General features: G+C 42.6%; 2 protein-coding genes across 6 annotated transcripts in view; one reads left to right on the plus strand and one right to left on the minus strand.

The window, feature by feature from the left end:
- TAOK3 (TAO kinase 3) overlaps positions 1-5,715 on the minus strand; it is a 94,838-nt gene extending 89,123 nt beyond the window's left edge. For both annotated transcript variants that reach the window (XM_049805527.1, XM_049805526.1), the window contains exon 1: positions 5,537-5,715. The gene's annotated coding sequence lies outside the window, so the exon portion shown is untranslated. The remainder of the gene's footprint in view (positions 1-5,536) is intronic.
- SUDS3 (SDS3 homolog, SIN3A corepressor complex component) overlaps positions 1-19,367 on the plus strand; it is a 253,181-nt gene that overhangs the window by 214,126 nt on the left and 19,688 nt on the right. For 2 of the 4 annotated variants that reach the window (XR_007506699.1, XM_049805549.1), the window contains exons 1-6: positions 9,192-9,456; positions 11,774-11,843; positions 12,878-12,933; positions 13,333-13,404; positions 15,733-15,752; positions 16,326-16,482. Coding sequence is in view for 3 of the 4 variants with exons in the window: in XM_049805549.1 (XP_049661506.1) it covers positions 9,291-9,456; positions 11,774-11,843; positions 12,878-12,933; positions 13,333-13,404; positions 15,733-15,752; positions 16,326-16,482 (541 nt within the window). In the remaining variant the exon portion in view is untranslated. Of the gene's footprint in view, positions 1-9,190; positions 9,457-11,773; positions 11,844-12,877; positions 12,934-13,332; positions 13,405-15,732; positions 15,753-16,325; positions 16,483-19,367 lie in introns of those variants that run through there. The other 2 variants (XM_049805551.1, XM_049805550.1) reach the window with 2 other exon arrangements.

Below are 19,367 nucleotides of genomic sequence, written 5' to 3' on the forward strand. Positions count from 1 at the left end.
GTCAACTGTCAAGGCAGAGCTGCCGAGGCAATACCCATCTCCTTTAACGAAATATCCAGTGAGTTCATATATTCACTCCAGTGCAACGGGCACATACACAACTTTTGGAAGAATCCTGGTTTTATCTAAAGGAATTCTTTGAAAATTTACGACTATAACACAGTAGTGCATCCAACACAAACCAGCAGCCAGAGCAGTTTACAAAGCTTTTTGCTCGGCATTAGACTAAAAATCCAAACTCTTTTTGCTGTGTAATAAATCAGTGCTCTACGTTTAACAATTTTCAGCGGTACCATATGCTACATAGTCCCATATGTTCTATCACAGGAAAGAAAAACATCATCTCAATATGAATCATCAGTGACTATATTCTTGTAAATCTGGCTTAAACACTCACAACGTTCAAGGGCAACCCTAAATAAATCTGCTCAATTTTATGCCAGATTCTGTGCAACAGAATCGCAGATCACTTATTTAAAATTAAAGAAAAAAGGAGTTTTAATGTAGGAAGTGAGCACACTATTTGCATCTCTCCAGAAACAGACTCACTATGCACAAGATTTGGCACACATTCATCAATTCCAATCTAATAAAGACATCCTGCTCATAAAATGATGATAGTATCTGGTATTCATAACACCTTTCATCCTAAACTGCTTGATGTATGTGAAAATATGTACACTACCTATAAGATCCATTCCTCCCAGTGTTGAAAAGCAACTACTCTGGAACATGGCATCTGCCACGTTCTGCTTCACAGTAATTCTGGAGAGTAGTTTGTCAGAAAAGTAAAAAACAAACCAAAACAAAACCAAACCCATGTATGCATTTTAGTCTACAGGGAAATGCAGTAGGCAGTGTAGTTTCCTAGACGGGAGTTTATCCAGGACTTTGTGTTAACAACTCTGCTCTTAAAGTGACAATTTCTTAGATTAAGTATGAAGAGCTTTCTCTCTCTTCTCAAAGACAGTGCAACCCGCAGCATAAAAGCCGCTTGTACCAAAGCAAAGTCATGAAGGCCTGAAAACATGGCACCCCAAAGTCACCATTTGCCCTTCTTCTGAGGAATTACTTGGTCTCAGGTAACCCAGAATCATAATTAACAGAGTGACAGCAGAAGGGGTTGCAAATAGGGGGGAATTCCCTGGTTGAAAACTTTAAAGGCAACCTGATGAAGATTAGTTCACCTGAATGAGCTACGTTCCCTAGCTTTGCCCAACTAACCCCCACAATCCAACCATGTCCAATTATATTAATATTCAGAAAGACAGACTGAAATTAATACTCCAAACAAACTATGAGAATGTCTTTATTTTAAAGTCTTTTGTAGCTAAGTAGGAAGGCATGCAACTGCGTGTTCCCACATAACTATTGGTTTCATTAAATTCGAAATAAACCAGAGTCCATTTTGACCTAATATTCAGGGTGGGGAAAAAATAGTAGTTACATCAACATCAAGCTATTACCTGTTGAAGGGCATAAGTGCTTACTTCATTAACAACTCGGACAAACTTGTTTTGTAAGCTCCCTATATTAAATTTGAAATTTCCCTGCCCTTACAAATTAAACTAACAATTTCTTACACAAAGGGAAAGTCCAGTAAGACAACACAAACACAAGGATGAGTATATAAACACAAGAACTTCCAAACTGCCCAAATCAAATGCATACTTTGCCATCCTCAATAAGAACAAGCTTACCCAAGCCACTTAGACAACCTAATTTCAACAATTTCTCTGAATTCACTTAAACGACTTTAAAAAAAATTAAATAAAATACTAGCAGTACTCCAAGGTTCTTCAATCTGAGAGCAAAATGTACTGACCTTGACAAACATGTGTTTTTCACATTTCCAACCGGAGGTAAAAATTAAATACCCACGATATAGTTCTACAGAATAAGGATAGCATGTCACATTAGAAGCATTGCTCTTTAATGCTGTGAATTGGGGCTTTATAAAGATTCAACAGAACCTGCCACAGTATCAGAAATAACTAGGAGGGCACTCAGATTTCCAACGTCCTTCAGTAGCTCAGGAGATGGATGACCACACCCAATTAATTTACTTTAATTTCTATTTCAACTTTCCTCCTCATTAATTAGGAACTGAGGTTCACATAGATTACAGTTCCTGGCATGCAATGTCCATGATGATTTTAAGTGGTGCACACTATACGATTGTGCTTTGTGTGCTGTAATACAGCCAGCTGATCAAAATGAAAAGTCAGAATGTGTGCTACCTATGTAAAAATAGAAAGAGAGGTTTCCTTCTTTTTACCCCAAATATCTAAGGAACCCTAGATTTATCAGATCAAAACTCTGTAAAATATGTTTCACTCAAATTAAAACAGACCTACCACAGTGATTTCAGAGTGATAACAAGACAGTGTCAGGAAAACTCACTGAGCTACCCTTGAAAGGACTAATGAACAAGCAGGCACAATGCAATTGCATAATGTTTATTACACAGCACTAAGCCGAAGGCAATCAAATAATTTTGGTTTAATCAATGGCCTTCAAATAAGGAAGCAGTTTGAAAATAATACGCATAAAATAAAGCACTCTTTTGGGTTTACTACAATTTTTCTTCCTGTCATGTAAAAAGCACATTTATTAAAAAAGCTGAACATATACTGTAATATATTATAAAAGTCTACTTATTCGATATCTTTGATACCAAAATTGCACTTTTATTCAAACTCACTTTGCTGTAAATGCTGTGACTGAACCACAGAGAGGTTCTGTTAAAAGAATCTGAACTCTCTCTTTAATCAAAAGATCTGTTTTCCATTTAAAAACATTAACCTTACACTAAGGGTTTTTTTTCCCCTGTAGAAAACAACAAATAAATAAAATTGAAAGCATTTCCTGAACACCTTCTCCCCTGCCATTTCTCATAACCTGAATGTCGCAGCATTTCACAAGGCTGCAGAACAACCTGGAACAAAAACCTGTAAATGGAAGAAACAACTAGTCTGTGTTCCTGGTCCAAATTCACTGACCCCACCCTTTGTGCAGCAAACTTCCCTGCCACTGCTACCCCTCTCCTCCCCAGCCACAGGGTTTACTGAACAGCCTGCGTCAGCCCAGCAAACTCCAGGCTAGCTACGTACAAGCAGAGTTTTCTCTTGCAGGCAAGACAGCTGATCTGTCAGAAGAGACAGAGCCCAGTTCTGTTGAAAGACCACCCCATCCTGCAACATGTTATGAAAAATAAATTTAACAGCAAAAGCCTGTTGATACAAGATCCATATTTAGAACGCACAGAAGTAGAAACATCTCATCTTTAAAAGGTTTTACTTGCAAGGATCCTTTTTAACTGATAACGAATGTAACATAGCAAAAGGGAAGTACATACAGAGAATCACTGTAAGTAACATGCATACAGAAGAATCAGTGTGCAATCTGAAAACCATTATATTGGGAAAGGAAGATGGAAACAATCTAGCTCAAGTTTTCCTCAAATCAGTTGCCAGAGGAAGTTATATGATGAGTTATAAGTAAGAAATCTTGATTTGACAAAAACCTGAAAAAACCCTATACATTAATGCAGATATGAACAGTCTGCAGCCTCACTGTGAAGGCGTAAAAGAATTAAGTTGTCATATATTTGTAGAATTTCAATGTTAAAAGAGAATTTGTGAACAGGTATTTACATTTTAAACACTCCCTATATTATTACATTACTCCCCGAGAACTCAAAATTAGCTAGCTACCAGAAACAATACAGTTTTAAAGACAAAAACAGAAAGGAACAAGCATGGTATATTACTTTTCTCCATGAACAATCCATTATCAATGTAGAAATATCAACACATGTATTCAAATAAACCTGGTACAAGATACATTAAACTAATGACCACTAGCAAAATAAGCTACATCACTCTAAGCATTGTAGCATTCCAAACCTTTGTTATGTAAGCAGACCTTGGAGAACAGATTGGAGTCCACTTATCCTCACCCAAACATGAGCACCATAAACTGCAGTAACAGTGTCATATCCCTGTTGCACTCTTACCCAGTTAACTTTTAATCACTTTGTGTACTGCGGAACAGCTGCCGCAGGAGAGGTGAGGAGCATACCCCATCGATCCATAACCCTGAACTGCTTTCATCTTCTCATTTCGATCACTATGCTGCAAGACGGGCAAAGAGATTTGAAATCCTCTTCTACAGAAAGGGGAACTGAGCACAGCTCTCTGACAGCCTGGGTAAGTCCTTCTGCTAGAAGGCTTCTGCACAGCAGGTAGGCCATACCAGCACCACCTGTTTCGCTGTTTTTAAACGAACATGGCAGCTGCCACTAGACTGTGTGCTGAGCCCAAGTACTCCACACACCTATGAGATCAGTGTTCAACTGCCAGAGCACAACCCTGAGGAGAACACCCTGGTTGCAGAGAGCAAATCTGGCTCTGAGCTGCTCAGTTCTGTCCAGGCTGAGTAAGCGAGCAGGGAAAACCTGGATGCTATCAGGGCTACTCAGTGGCTACTCAATTTTAGAATTATCATAGTTATAAGATTAGGGAATTAATTCTGCTTATGTTCCGGGGCGGGGGGGGGGGGGGAAGGGGGGAAGACATGAGGAGATATATGTAAAACAGAATTCTAAGGGCTTAGTACTTGCCTAGTGTCCTCCTTCTTTCTCCTTCCCACGCAAATATGAGTACTGCTAGATGACATTCAGCACCTACAGTAAATCATTTCTTGATGTCATTAAAAGGACAGATACATCTGCTAAGACCAGCCCTACATAATTACTTCCAACTCAGTTTAAAGCAAGCTGACAGTAACCAAGCTCCCCTTTTCACTTGAATTTCACTAGGCCAATACTAATGCCGTTCAAATTACTTGCTCACAAACAGATCTGAGGAGCAATCTTAATGGACGAACGCCGTTTATCCGAGCTGTGACGGTGTCCCTAGCTTGCAGGTGAAGGAAAGGCAGTGGCTTTCCCTCCTCTCTTCACCTCCACCCTCCCACCGAGGCATTTCCCCCTCCGCGCAGGTTACTCTAATGAGCCGGAGCTGCTCTCCCGTAGCTCCCAACTTCCCACAGAGCTCCTCCACCACGACCAGCAAACTCGGGACAGCTCACCACTCCAGGGAGCCGCGTGTCAGAAGTCCTACAAAAACCAGCACAAGCTGCTGGGACCCCCCAACCCCTCTGTGTATGTGTCTATGCGTGCGTCTCCCTCCGTCCCGTCACTCCCAGCACCACAACCGCCGCAGGAAAACCGCAGCTGGCCGGGGGGCTCACACACACTCCGCCAAAACCCCCCTCACACGAAGCCCCGAGGCAGCTACCCCAGCCCCCGAGCACCCCCGGTACCCCCTCGGCCCGTCAACGGGCGCTATGGGGGCAACGAAAAAGTGGTTTGTTTGTTTTGTTTGGGTTTTTTTTATAATTATTTTTAGCCCCAAAACCGCTGCCAACCCCCCCCCCCCCCGGCGGGAGCCGCCTGTCAGAGGCGAAGGCGCCGCGCGCGCTCCCTCAGCCGCCTCACGGCCGAGCGTTCGCTCCCACCCCCGCGCCTCACCTGGTGCCTGCCGGCCGGCCGGCGGCAACGGGCCACGTCCACGGCGGCCGAGGAGAAAGGAGGGAGGGAAGGAAGGTGTCCGCCGGGCCGTCCCCGTCGCCGTCCCCGTCCCCCGCCGTTTCCTGCCACGGCCCCGCCGCCGCCTGAGGTGCGGCTCCCCCTGCCAGGCGCGGCCAATCGCTCGGCGATCGGCTCCACGGCCTGCCCGCCGCGGGCGGGAGGCGAGGGGGGGGGGGGGGAGGGGGGGGGGGAAGGGGGTAAGCATCGGCGCTCGGCTACCCAGCCCGGCAGGCACAGGACAGGTAGCGGAGAGGCGACCGCCTCATCGAGCACGACTCCTCTGAAGCATCGGCGCTCGATTCAGCAGCCTGCGCAGTCCCCGCCGGGAGCGGAGGCCTCGGGCTGTCCCGGGCCGGCGGCCGCCGTTAACGGCTGCGGGGAAGGGGGGAACACACGGACTCTCAGGGCCTAAAGTGGGCGGTGCTGGGGCCCATAAAGGGCTTAGGTGTGTTGTGGGGGGTGTGTAGGGGCCTGTAGCGGCTTCAGGTGTGTGAGGGTCCGGGTTTGGGCCTGTAGTAGCCTCAGGTGTGTGAGGGAGCGGTGTCGGGGCCCGGTAAAAAGGCGGCTCTGAGTCTTTAAGTACCTGCTGTCAGGGCTGGGGGAGGTTTCACGACGACTGGGTGTCCTGTGGCAGGTCACAGCTGGAAGAGATTCCGAGTAACCAGAAAAAAGAGAAGGTCTGATTACACAGTGGTGTGCCTTAAGGAGGAAAGGCCTCAAAGGAGAAGAAGGTGCTTTAGCAGTGGTTCAGAGGTCTGGATTAGGAAGAGCTCAGTGCAGAGACAGGGTAAGGTGATTTAATGCTGTTTCTGTCACACTCTGTGGTTCCCTACAGCCTCTGCATCGAGGCAAATGCTCTTTCCTTTATTGCTCATAGTGGCTTATTCTGTGATAGCTTTTATTATATTTTTTTGCTAAACAAAGCTGAAGGAGCAGAGATTTATCTTCTGCCAATACCTCATTCTACTAACTTGTTTCAGACGACTGTTCTCCTCCTGGGCTGTCTTCTAGAACCATCGTCATAGCCCTTTGAAACTAAAGGTACAGAAACTTGAAAGCCACGTGTTCCAGGCTAAGGGTGTTGGTATGCATTCTGTTCTTCAAAGGCCAAGGTACTATATCACAGGTTTTCTCATTGCAGTCATCCAATTCATACAATAAATGAGTTGCCATGATCTCTGTTTATAAGCTGAGCTTTGTAACCTTTTCTTCTCTATTTCTTACAAATGGAAAGAAAAACAGCAAGCATGACTTCTGCGTCAGCTACTCTGTGAATAGTTGACGCTGACAAAGCAGGAGGCAGAAATCTTTCTTCAAACTGAGTGACGGTGTATAAAACAATAAGTGAGCTGTGATGAGAAAAACAGCTTTGATGAAAACATGAGCCAAGAACAATAGCTTGACAGAGAAGTTTAAACTTTCCCTGATAGCTCTTTGGGGCGTAGACAGTTAAGTTTCTGCATTTGTAAGGCAAACATGGCATTCCTTAAAGCTGAACCTTCTCCCTTGGGTTCCCACTGAATGCCTGAGAGATGACAGTAGAGGGTGTCTCCAGAAGGCTAATATTAAACATGAGGAATTAGTATGGAGCGAGCAACAGCAAGTGAGATTCCAGTTTTGACCACAGCATGAGCTGAAAAATTTTGCATCAGCAGCTGCATGCAGTTTCTTACTCATTGGCTGCACACAGCTCCTTCTGTTCAAAGGGTTCTTTTGTGCCCTCATATTAGTAAATGCACCTGCCCTTTGTGTGATGTGTGAAAGACGGGCTGCTCGTAAAGGATAAATCGGCTTCAGACAAAGTGCTGAGGCAGTGTGACGCAGGAAGACTTAACCTTGGAAGGGCAGCCTTGGTTCAGACACACTTGCAACTCGTTTGCTATCCACAGCAGTACAAACCAGGCTTGCAGGGGAGCTGCTGGGCTAAATACGTGGACAGGTGGAAGAGGTGCAGACAGGAAAGGGGGAAGAAAGAGGGAAAATTGTGTTTATAAAGCTTTTGAGGGGGCTCTGGTTAGTTCTGAGAAAGGGCTTTAGCCAGTCCCATCTCTATTTTTAACTCTGTGACTATATGACTTTGGGAAAGTTATTTGAACAATTCAAGCCAGGTGCAAGTCTACAGGGAGAGGACAAACCCATCGGTGCTGGGTGCAGCGTGGGCACCCAGTCAGCTCATGCGATGTGGCAGCCGCCACCGCACCCTTTCCTGTTCGTCCTGTGGCCACAGGCAGCCCTGCCAGCTACCACTGCCCTGAGTAAGGAGAAAGGTAAAAGGATTGCTTTCCAAGATGCTGATAACCCCTAGCACCTGGCATTACTTGGCCACGGAGAGGTGGCGAGCAGCTCTGGCATTGTATCTCCCGTGTGCCAAGTCAAATGCACTCAAATGGGATGTTGAGCTCTGGGAACTGCTCTTGGTAGTGTTGACTTTTAGCTGTGTCTCAGCCTCATCTCCTGTAAAATGTAGTATTTACTTATGTAAAAAGGTATCGGGCATACTTTGCATGGGTGTTCCGAGTTAAATATTGTCAGTCAGTGCAAACAGATCTTTGGGGTGAACTACAGGAAAGCAAAGCGCATACACTGCGTTATTACAGTTCTTTTCAGAACAAAGAGTGTGACCTGGTGCTCCTCTGGGCTGCTGCGCACCCAGTTCAGCGAGTTTGAAAAAGCACTGCGGTGTTCTTGAGTTCAGTCCTCCCTTGGATAAAACCTATTCTGTTTTATTTCTTTTCCCTTGGTGAGATGTTTATAGTATCTCAGTGAGTCAATAAGTTGTGCATTTGAGGAATGCACCTCACAACTGTTAAGGTGAGCCTTTAGTATGGCTCTGCTGGAGGCAGTGAGACTAATTAGTTCTTCCCAGGTGACTTGGGAGTTGCAGAAAAGGGCTAAATGAGATATTTAGCCTGAAGTATCAATGGGAGGCATCTTCATTATGAAGTAGGATCCTGTATTTAATGGGTCCTGCATGTGAATCTCGCTGCAGGATCTGTATCATGGTCCCTAATTTTCTGGCAGTGTCTAGTCAGGAGAATAACCAGTACCCGGCCGATGCGAGGCGTTCCTAATGGATTTATTTGGACGCTTGTCCTGTGAAAGCTGCTCGTCAACTGGCACAAAGCAACTGCTTCACCTGGGTGAATGCGAGATCACAGTACCGTGGTTATTGAGAGTATGGAGGAACAGGGAAGTAATTTCCGTATAAAAAAATAAATAAATAAAATTGGAAAGAGTAGCGTGTCCTGTAACAAACCCATTCCCAGCTCTGCGAGGTTCTGCTCCTGGGGAGCAGCGGCACCCCTGCGTGCCCGTGTCCTGCGTTTTGTGGCAGATGGAGTCATCCCGGTGGCAAAAAAGGGACAATACGTGTCTCCGGAGGTCCAGAAAGCCCCCTTTCCCCCCACAAGCCCCCTGAAGAGCAAAGCCTGGCAGAAAAAGCCCACAGCGAGCGCGGTTTAACCCTCGCCCCGCGCTGCCGGCGGGGCCGGGACTCGAACCCGCGGCCCACCTCCAGTCACCGCTCCCGAGGGCCCCCTTTAGGTGCCCTCCGCGTTCGCCGGACGAAGGCGCTCCGGCAGTAGGTTGGCCACCCGGAAGCGGAAGTTGGTGGCGCAGGCCCTGCCGCCGTTGCCGAGCGCCGGGCGGAGGCGCGGGCCCGCGGCGGCGGCGGCGGCTGCTGCGTCCCGTCGCTATGAGCGCGGCCGGGTTGGTGTCTGCCACGCCGCCGGCCCCCGCTCCGCCTGGGGCTCCCGCCACCGCGATGCCCCCCGGTCCCGAGTACTACGAGGAGGAGGAGTTGGAGAGCGCCGAGGAGGAGGACGGCGAGCGGAGCGCTCGGGCCCGCGACTCCGATGAAGGTTGGTGGTGCGGCGGGCTGGGCCGGGGGAGGCTTTGGTGCCCTGGGAGAGGGAGGGCTGGGGCGTGGGGAGGGGAAGCGGAGGCGCCTGGGGTTCGTGGGGGGCTCTCCGGGATGGCGGGGTGAAGAAGGGGACTGCTCCGGACAGGGTGCGTGGAGGAGGTGGGGGAGAGTGTTTGGGGCAGAAAGGCTTGGGGCAGAAGTGATCTGGAGCAGCAAGAAAAAAGCGAAGAAGACAAGGGTCTGTTAGACTGCTGGGGTTGCCTGTGGAAGAGTAGAAAAACAAAGCCCATGGAGAGGTGGAATTGAAGTGGTTTCCCAGGTGAAGAAGAGGCAGAGAGAGAGGTGGGATTGAGCATATGGGGCAACAGGGTAAAAGTAGTGGAGAAATCTGGTGTATGAACCTTAGTTATATTTCTGTGGTGTGAAGGGAGAAGGAGGCAGTTAAGGTAGGAGAAAGCGTGCAATGCATTAAGGGAGAGCAAGAGGATGTTAGAGGAAAGAGAGGGTTTGTAGAAGAACCAGGAAAGCAGTGGAGAAGAGGAAACGGAAGTATCCTGGGGTGTAGGATGCACAAAATAACAAATAAGGGAGATGAAGTGTTGTGGTTTAACTCTAGCCAGCAACTAAGCACCACACAGCTGCTCACTCGCTCACCCCCACCCAGTGGGATGGGGGAGAAAATCAGAAAAAGAAGTAAAACTCGTGGCTTGAGGTAAGAACAGTTTAATAGAACAGAAAAGAAGAAACCAATAATGATAACGCTAATAAAATGACAACAGTAATAATAAAAGGATTGGAATATACAAATGATGCCCAATACAGTTGCTCACCACTTGCTGACCGATGCCCAGTTAGTCCCCAAGCGGCAATCCCCTCCACCCCCACGTCCTCCAGTTTATATACTGGGCATGACGTCACACGGTATGCAATACCCCTTTGGCCAGTTTGGGTCAGCTGCCCTGGCTGTGTCCCCTCCCAACTTCTTGTGCCCCTCCAGCCTTCTTGCTGGCTGGGCATCAGAAGCTGGAAAATCCTTGACTTTAGTCTAAACATTACTTAGCAACTGAAAACATCAGCGTTATCAACATTCTTCTCATCCCTAACTCAAAAGCATAGCGCTGTACCAGCTATGAGGAAGACAATTAACTCTGTCCCAGCTGAAACTAGGACAAGCATGACCCTTCAACTGTGCCCATTGCTCTGTCAGCGAGAGTCCTCCCATCATGTCTGGTACGTTCATGAATGAGGTGCCGGAGCCAAACCTGTAGATCCTTACAAAGGATGACGGCGTACTGGTCAGTGGGGGGCTCTCTGTGGCTACACACGAGTAAACTGAGTATGGAAGTCCTTCATGGTGACCTAGACATCTAAGTATTTTTCTCGCAGTTAAAACTTTTTGTCTTTGGTGTGTTGAATTTTATCTTAGTATATGTAAGCTTAAACCGTTTGTTCATAGTTTAAGAAAAACCTGAAGAACACTTAAGGGCTGGTGCCCCCATCCATATGTAGGGAACATAGCTGTGGTTTAGGCTTTACAGCTGTATTCTACCTACCACAACTCCAGCCTGGAGACGCAGCCCTCTCCTCAGGGAGGAAGGGTAATTCATTCTTGGCTAACCATGTCTTATAAATAGAAGCCTGAAAAGGCATAGCAGAAAACTAGCAGTCCCATACTGGTTTAATTGTTTATAGTTTATATTATCTATTCATAAAATTGGGGCTATCTTTATGGTAGTGCTGGTCTTTGTTACGTATAAATGTTGAAGTACTTCTGTGTGATCTGTAGCTAAGAAGTCAAGTTCAGATCACAGCAAGTAACTCTGTTATCTTTAGCAAGACCTTTGTGGTTAACCCTAACAGCATCTAGTCATAGTATTTTCATTCAGGTCAAGACGCAGAATCAGATACAGCTGTTTCAGTCATTGTCTTCCATATATATTGGGCGAAACTATAGGAAGAAGTCTGTGAAATGTTTTTCAGAGTCTTTAGACTGTTTCTGTCTCACCTTTGTATGTGTGAGTGTTAATGTAGAACCTGTTGTCTCAACTTGGGAAGAAATTACCAGACTACCTTAAGCTGAAGTTGTTTAGAGGATTTACATAGGTTAACTTGCAGTTGCAGGAAAGAGATGAGAGGGTTTATTTCACTTCTGAATTCATCTCTCCAGAGGCCTATCTGGTTGTGTATTTGAGGTTAAATTGCCTGAAGTTTGGGAATTTTTGTTTGTTTGTATCTTTGTTTTGAAATGCTTTTCTACTTTTCTTTTTTTTTTAATACTACTTTAATTTTAACAAGTCATTCTTTATCTCATTTAGACACTGAAGATGCCAGTGAAACTGACCTGGCAAAACATGAGGAAGAGGACTTTGTAGAAATGAAAGAACAGTAAGTAACCCACTCTAATCAAATGTAAGGTAATGTTCTGTTTATTTGGGGTTTTCTTGTTTGGTTGTTTTTGGGTTTGGTTGTGGTTTTTTTGGTTGGTTTGGTTTTTGCATAAAACTTTGCAATGTTTTGGGCCGAGATTGGGGTTTTTAAGTGCCTAGCCCAATGTAATGGCTAATGAGTCTGTATACTTGTATTTCTTCTCTCCTCAGTTATTTTCTCTGTTCTATCCTATTGAAGAAACTAAGTGCTGCTGCTGTTTTGGACAAAGAAATGTGTCTGGAAGCTGCTGAATTTTGCTGCAACTGAATCCTGTTGCAGACAGATCCTTTAAATAAAAGATCTACTTTATATAAGCCAAGCAAAGAGCAAGATGCCTGTTAAAATCCCTTAAACAATAGAATGCTAGTCCTGTCCGAAAAGATGGGCTTTTTGGAGACTTGGAATAGTTTCCCTTGATGTTTAGGTGCATTTGCAGTATTTCGCGTTCTTGCTTACTGGCAGAGACATGTTTTTATACAGGTCAGGAAGACTTGGCCTGTGTTAAACCACAGATATGTGGTAAAGAAAACGCAGGTTTGCAACAGCACAAAGAATAGACTTTGGGGTTTTTTTATAATGTCAAGATCTACATGAGGAAATGCGTTCTGTTTTATAACTAGGGAACTAATACACAAATATTAAAGCTTGATAAAGTGGTAGAATGATTCTGTTATACAGTTTCTGGCATCTGTAGAGCTAAATGTCATTTTAGATTTCAACATTTAAAAAAAAATAGTAAAATTCCTATTTTACCCTGAACTGTTCCCAAAATAATTGGTTTGGGTGCATTGTAAAACCAATGGGGTGGCAGGCTTTTTAGATAGAATGATAACCTTTCATTTGAATAATATTCTTTCAGCTGTCATTTATTTGTTTCCTGAAGTTCTTCTGAAAAGTTTTTAATTATATGTAAACATGTTGTAACCTAAACAGATGGTGAAATAAATGATGTATGCTTGTTTTTCAAAGTAGCATGCTCTCTATCTTTGCAGGATGTATCAGGACAAACTGGCATCTCTTAAGAGGCAATTACAACAATTGCAGGAAGGTAAGCTTTGAAGGGGGTAGCTTATTTTTCTTTCCTAAACGATTTTCAGCATTTTTCAAAGGTCATAGAAGGATGAGGGTTTTGAAAGGTGTAAGCAGCATCCTTCACTGAATGTTGACTCTCAGTCGTGCTGCTGAGTGAAAGAAGTCAGCCACTTTGCATCTTTTTTCCCCTCTAAACACTTGTAGTTAAGCCTCTGTACACTAAATCATTTCTTGAAAGGAGTAGTCCGCTTTCTGAAAAAACAGGGATTGTGCTTATCAACATAAGCAAACTAGAACTGTAGTTTTCTGATTTCAGACACTAGTATTTGTGTTTCAAGTGGTGTATGCCTCCTTGAGAAAATTTAATACTTGGAAAAAAAAATTCCAGTGGGAATCCACAATTTATTTCAACTAGGTACTCTTCAGGAATATCAGAAAAGAATGAAAAAGTTGGACCAGCAGTACAAAGAAAGGATACGAAATGCAGGTAAGCTGAATTTGTTTCTAAGACGCTGTATACAAATTTGTGGGTTTTATAACACCTGAAGAAAAATAATGGTAATTCTGTCCTTTAAAGAAAAGGAACTTGCTGGAGCAAAGCGTTCTTCTACTTCTGAGGATATAGTGTAGTTTTTTTTTGAGAGTGCACAAAGCATGACAGGATCTAACTTGATTCCCCCCACCCTGCCCCTTCATCAACATTGTTTGCTAACTGTTTACTGAACACCAACAAACAGTTTTAGTCTTCATTTGTATGAAACAGCACAAGTAAAAAAATTATTTCTTTTTTATCTGGTACTGTGCCTAACCTACAGTCTCCCACATTGGCTTATTCTTTTGTGCAACATGGATGAAACCTTCAGGTGCACTGTTTCTTTCAGTTTGCAGGAATGGAAAGTTTGGACTATATGCTTTCCCAAAGATCTGTTTTGTGCCCTGGAACAATGAATACAGAGGGTTTGCTGCTGAAACTGTTACTCTGTAGAGCTGTGACATTGAATGGGCTGCCTGTACTTTGTGTTACGCTCTGTTCCAGGAGCAAAGGCCCAAGTTAAGTTTTTGAAGTGCCTAGCTCTCAGCACTTCTGGGTAGCTTTTTTGTGTTAGTGCAGAGAAATGGCTTGGAAATCAGATCCGTCTGCTTGCCCTCCCTCTTGTTTGTTCCCTTTCCAGTAGGTTCTTATCTTGAATACTGAAACAGGGCCTTTTATAGAAACTGTCATGTGGAAATAGGAAATGTAGCTGTCCTTCCTTTAGAAAAATTGGATGAATCCCCTAATGCCTGGGCCATTACTCTGGAAAATATGACAGAGAGGCAGTGGCAGTTGTATGATGGCTAAAGTACTCCAACCTTTGAATAATATAAATTGTGTCTTTCTAAAAGTGCTTGGGATGGTAAAGGATTTGCTTGAGGAATTTAAGTGAGTTGAACTACTTGTTAATAGGAATCTGTCTCCTGAGATGAATTTCATGTACACTAGAGCTGCATTCTAGCAATATTGGGTTGGTTTGATAAAATTAAGATTAGCTGCAAACTTGTATTTCTGGCTGGTAAAGACCAGTGCTGCAGCAACATATTTCTTCCACAGGAGGGCAGATGGTGATAACTTTCAATTTTATGATTAAAAAAAAATCCAACCACCTAGTACTACAGGAAGAATAGTCTTTTATGTTTATCCCTCCCATCTTGAGGTTTTGGGCTTGTGGGTTGTTTGGGGTTTTTTTGAGAATTTACAGATAATAAAGCAACAGTTTAGATATACATGTGTTTGATTACATCTGTAATACTAGTTCCATGCTCAATTGGTAGAGCCCTTTGCAAACAAAAGGTTTGGGGTTTTTGTTTTTGTTTTTAAATTGGGCCATTATCGTCTTTGGTATCTATTTTGTTGTTTTTTAAAATTATTTTTTTTAAAAAAAAGGCACAGTAGTGCAGTGTTGCTACTACAGTCTTCTCCAAAACATATTTGAAGCCTGTGATCTTTACAGAAGTTTTATGATTTCAGGTATTGCCAAAGCTTAATATGCTAGTGAAATATGGTGACTTGAGGACTGATCAGGTGCCAAAGTTTGCTTTTCTTGCCACTATCTTGAGTAAACACTTTGTTTTGGGCATTATGTCCTCCAGAAAACACAAGAAGGGTCCCATTCAGCTTAATTTCAAGTTGTTAGCAATTGCACAACATCAGTAGCAGGGCTATTTCACACCCAGAAATCCATTTGCCTCATCCATAGGTGTGACTTGAACTAATCATTGCCATGTGTTAGAACTTAACCTTCAGTGATACATAACAATTTCCTTGCTTGTTTTCTCAGTCATAAACAGCCTGAAATCACACACATGTGGGTTGAGTAGATGAATCTTGTAACAGGTGCAGAATTATTTCTGAACCAGTCATTGCTGAAATTCATGAAGTTGGCTTAAACTGTGAATGTTTGCCAGCCATGTTTCAAGCTTCTATCTGGGAAGTTTGCATCTACTATTAATTGATTGTAATTAAACTGGAAGAAAGATGGACTACATGCTTAGTACTGCTGGAAATGGTAGCTAAACTGAATAATATGGAATACTGCTGGGCAAGCTTTGCAAATGTGCTTAACAATCAGTCGAAAACTTCAATTAATGATGTATTTTTGTGGTTTTTTTTCATAATTACTTTATTTTCAGCATAAAACTATGAAGTGTGAGTAGACATCGGATGAGTACGTACACTATTTGGTTCACTGCCTCTCTTGGCTGCAATACTCAATGACCTAAAATGTTAGGGAAGTAATTTTGTACATCTCTGAAAATAATATTCTTTCTTGTCTTTCAGAACTGTTCCTCCAGCTGGAAGTAAGTACTCTTAATTTATCAAAATACGTATTAACTAGATGGAATAGGTATAAAGCTGCTGTTTCATCAGCTAGTACTTGTGCTTGTTTTCCCAGAAGACTTAAAGAAATTTTATTCCTCTAGCTAGCATTGTTACACTTGAGATGTAGTACAGCCTAGTGCTGGTATTCAAGTAACTTCTGGACTTTGTTATTAAAATAGAGTTAAAAGAAATATTTCCTCTTGGGCTGTTGTATGCTGGCTGTGCATTTGGCTTGTTTAAAAAGGTTGTTTAAGGTGATAAATGTCAGTGCTGTTTATAAATCTGAAGAGCTCTCTGCTAGAGACTTGATATGTTATGCAACGTTAAAATGTTTTTTAGAAGTAATTAATTCTTTTGCCAATATACTAAGTACTGCTTAGTTATTTTTAGATGGTTTTCTGTTGATTATGAATATTTATAATCTTTAGAACTGGCTACAGTTTTGAACTGAAAAACTTATCAATACAGCAGTTGAAAGAAGCTGTTGTGATACCGTTAACTTGAGTCATTGGTTCCTTAGTTAACCTTTTTATTCTTTTCGTTTGCATTAGACCGATCAGGTGGAAAAAAATTACGTCAAGGAAAAGAAGGCAGCAGCAAAGGAGTTTGAAGATAAGAAAATCGAGCTTAAGGAAAATTTGATTGCAGAGTTGGAAGAGAAGAAGAAGATGATTGAGAATGAAAAGCTAACCATGGAATTAACAGGAGGTAAAAACAAGATAGGCATCTGTCATTTGTCTTATCTGCTCTGCTATTGTTTAGGAAAAAAGGTATAAAGGTAGCAATGCTGGTTTATACAGACAGCTAGTGTGAAGGCTTTAAAGCTTTCTAAATGCCAAGAGATACAGAACGCAAATTGGTTGTCTTTTAATGGAGAAAGCAGTTCATAATAAAATTCAGTGACCTGAATTATTAACAGGTGAATCAAAATAGTGCCAGTAAAGCAGCAGAGTGGATAGGTTTTCTTATATAATAGGAGAGGGGCTTCTTCAGTTCTTGTGATCTGGCAATAACACTATTGAGATACATCACAACATTGATCTAACCGGCAGTGCCAGGTTGTAAACTGTGTCCTGTTTTTTCTCCAGTGATAGGTGGTCAAGAAGTTGAAGAAAGGCAAACAGTAAAGGTTGAAATATGCTGCTTAGAGCCAGAAAAATAGATTTGTGAGCTACATTTGTGTCCAGACTCTGGAAAATGGACATTAAATGGACAGATTTCTTTTATGAAACCCATTGGTACTCTTGGTGCCTTGGCAACGCTCTTTGCAGTAATTGACACAGTGGAGCTAAGTAGCAGGGTAATTCTACTCCTTCGCCAATTGTGTTGCTGTGATACTGAACCAAAAGTCTAATTTGATTCTCTTTTTTTGAGAGCAACTCCCTCACTTCATGGACAGGTAATGTTGATTGTGTCACTGAGGCCTGTCCATGAGTTAGACCTTTTATATCTTTCTTGTATAGTATTTTCAGAAGTTATGTAAGCTAATAATTTAATCAGCGTTCAGAAGCAAGAATTAAAACCTATTTGGACGTATTCAGGAGTACTCTTGGCTTTGTACAAACTGTTAGGGCTAATCTGGTCTGGAAAACAGCTTGAGCTGTGCTGTTTCCTTGATATCTATTTCCCTCTTGCCTTCCACCCCCCCCCCCCCCCCCCCCCCAAAATTATGAAATGTAGTCTGATCTTACAAGCCATGCCTTAGCCTTAACTTTTGTATTGTTATCATATGCCTGTGTCTGTTCACTACTAAGTTGGGATACAGTACTAATCTTGTAAGCAGGTTTTCATTAGTGGGTCAGGATCCGACTAGGTCTTAACGTTTGGAAATCTGCATACCAATGTTCTAGGAGTCTAAAGGAATACAACTTCTTTATCAGTAGGACAGCTGTTAACATCAGGATTCAGATTTGCAGAGTTAAAGGGAGACTGAGGAGGGGTAAAAAGTATTTAGTAGTCTGATTTGGGGACCGAATTAATCCTCATCAGGGAAATGTGTTCCCCCTGTTGTTGTGTGTCCTGAAGTGTTGAGCTTTTTCATCAAATACAACTCTAGGAAAAGGCATGTAACTAACTAGATAAGAGATGCATTCTGTGTGTGTTAGCCCTCCCTTATCTACTTCCTTCCAGACCAGCAGAAGTGCAATGTAATTTCTTTAGAAGTAACAGATTTTGTTGTGAACATGTGTTGGAGGCTAAGAAATAAAAATACTGAACCTGATGTGGACCCGATGGTTTTTAAAACCTGTGGAAGTTCAGTGTATACAAGGATGCAAGTTAGCAGCCTGATGAATAGGCTTGTCTGTGAGTGTCGGGAGCATTGCGGTTTCATTAGGTTGCAATGGTTGCCTCCTGTTCTGGAGCATTGTATAGTGCAGTTCTTATCTATTAAGCCTCATGCAAGACTGTGTTTCAGGTTAAATCTGTTGGTGCTTTAGCAGCTCTTCAAGACTTCCTTTATAAAGTTTTCATGAATCCCTGGAGAATCTTAAAGTTCTTCAAATGGTTAACAGAAAATGTAAGACTCTCAAACTCTGGTTTTTTTTCTGAAAACTTGTTTGGTGCTGACTTTCAGCTGACTTGTCACAATTTTAAGATACAGGGTGGGAAGAGAAAGATAGAAGAAAATTGATCTCTCTGCCTTATTCATGTTTTAAGCAATATAGATAAAAGCTCTGTGACAACTCATTTGAAACTAATTTTTAAAAAGGAGAAAAAGCCTTTTGACTGGGCTGTGTATTGCCTTAAATAAATGCTTCAGACCTCTCTTCTGAGGCTCTTGTAAATCGGTTTTAACAAATGGGAAGAATGGCTTACATTCAACACAGTAAGTTATGTTTTTGGTGTCTGCAGGGCTATTAATCTTCAGTGGTTTTCAAATTCAGCTTTGAATCCTAGAGATAAGGTTTCCTTTGGTATACACTTAGTGGGTGGCACTTCTTGTTTTTTGGGGTTTTTTTTTAAAGCTTTTATCATAATATTTGTTCCCTTGATGTGTAGCACGGTCATCCTTGTTCACCCTTGAGATAAGGAGAAAAGTAATTTGGTGTATTTTGAACACGCATAGCTGCTCAAGGTTTTAGCATCTAGAGGGAGCCAAAGAGGCTTCATAGACTTAAGCGCTACCTAGGATGTGATTCAGGTGTACTTAAAGATGAGCAAATAATTTTCAGCACATAGAAAGAAAGGTGAGATGATGTGTTTAGCATTTAAGATGTGGTGTCTTGGTTGCCAATTCAAGATGTCTTCATAAATTAAGGAATGATTTGTGAGAGTTTGAGTGAAGTAGTTCAGTTAAGACTACCTGTAGGCATTTGGACAAACTGTAATTTCAGGTAATTACTTGGTGATGAGACTTGTGTTTCAATTTTAAACAGATTTTTTCTTTTTCCCCAGTGCATATACTACAATTTATTTCCTGTCAACTGCTGCTCTGCATGTTATTAATTAGGTTCATTTCATTAATCATAATTTGAAGCATTTTTAGATAATCTGAATTTAAATACTATTTGTGTTTAAAATTACTCCAGCAGACTTGGATCAGTCTTGAATGCAGTAATTATCTGTATTCCTTTGACAAAGCTATTTTTCCA

Source organism: Accipiter gentilis, chromosome 7, assembly GCF_929443795.1.
Source record: "Accipiter gentilis chromosome 7, bAccGen1.1, whole genome shotgun sequence".
Taxonomy (NCBI): domain Eukaryota; kingdom Metazoa; phylum Chordata; class Aves; order Accipitriformes; family Accipitridae; genus Astur; species Astur gentilis.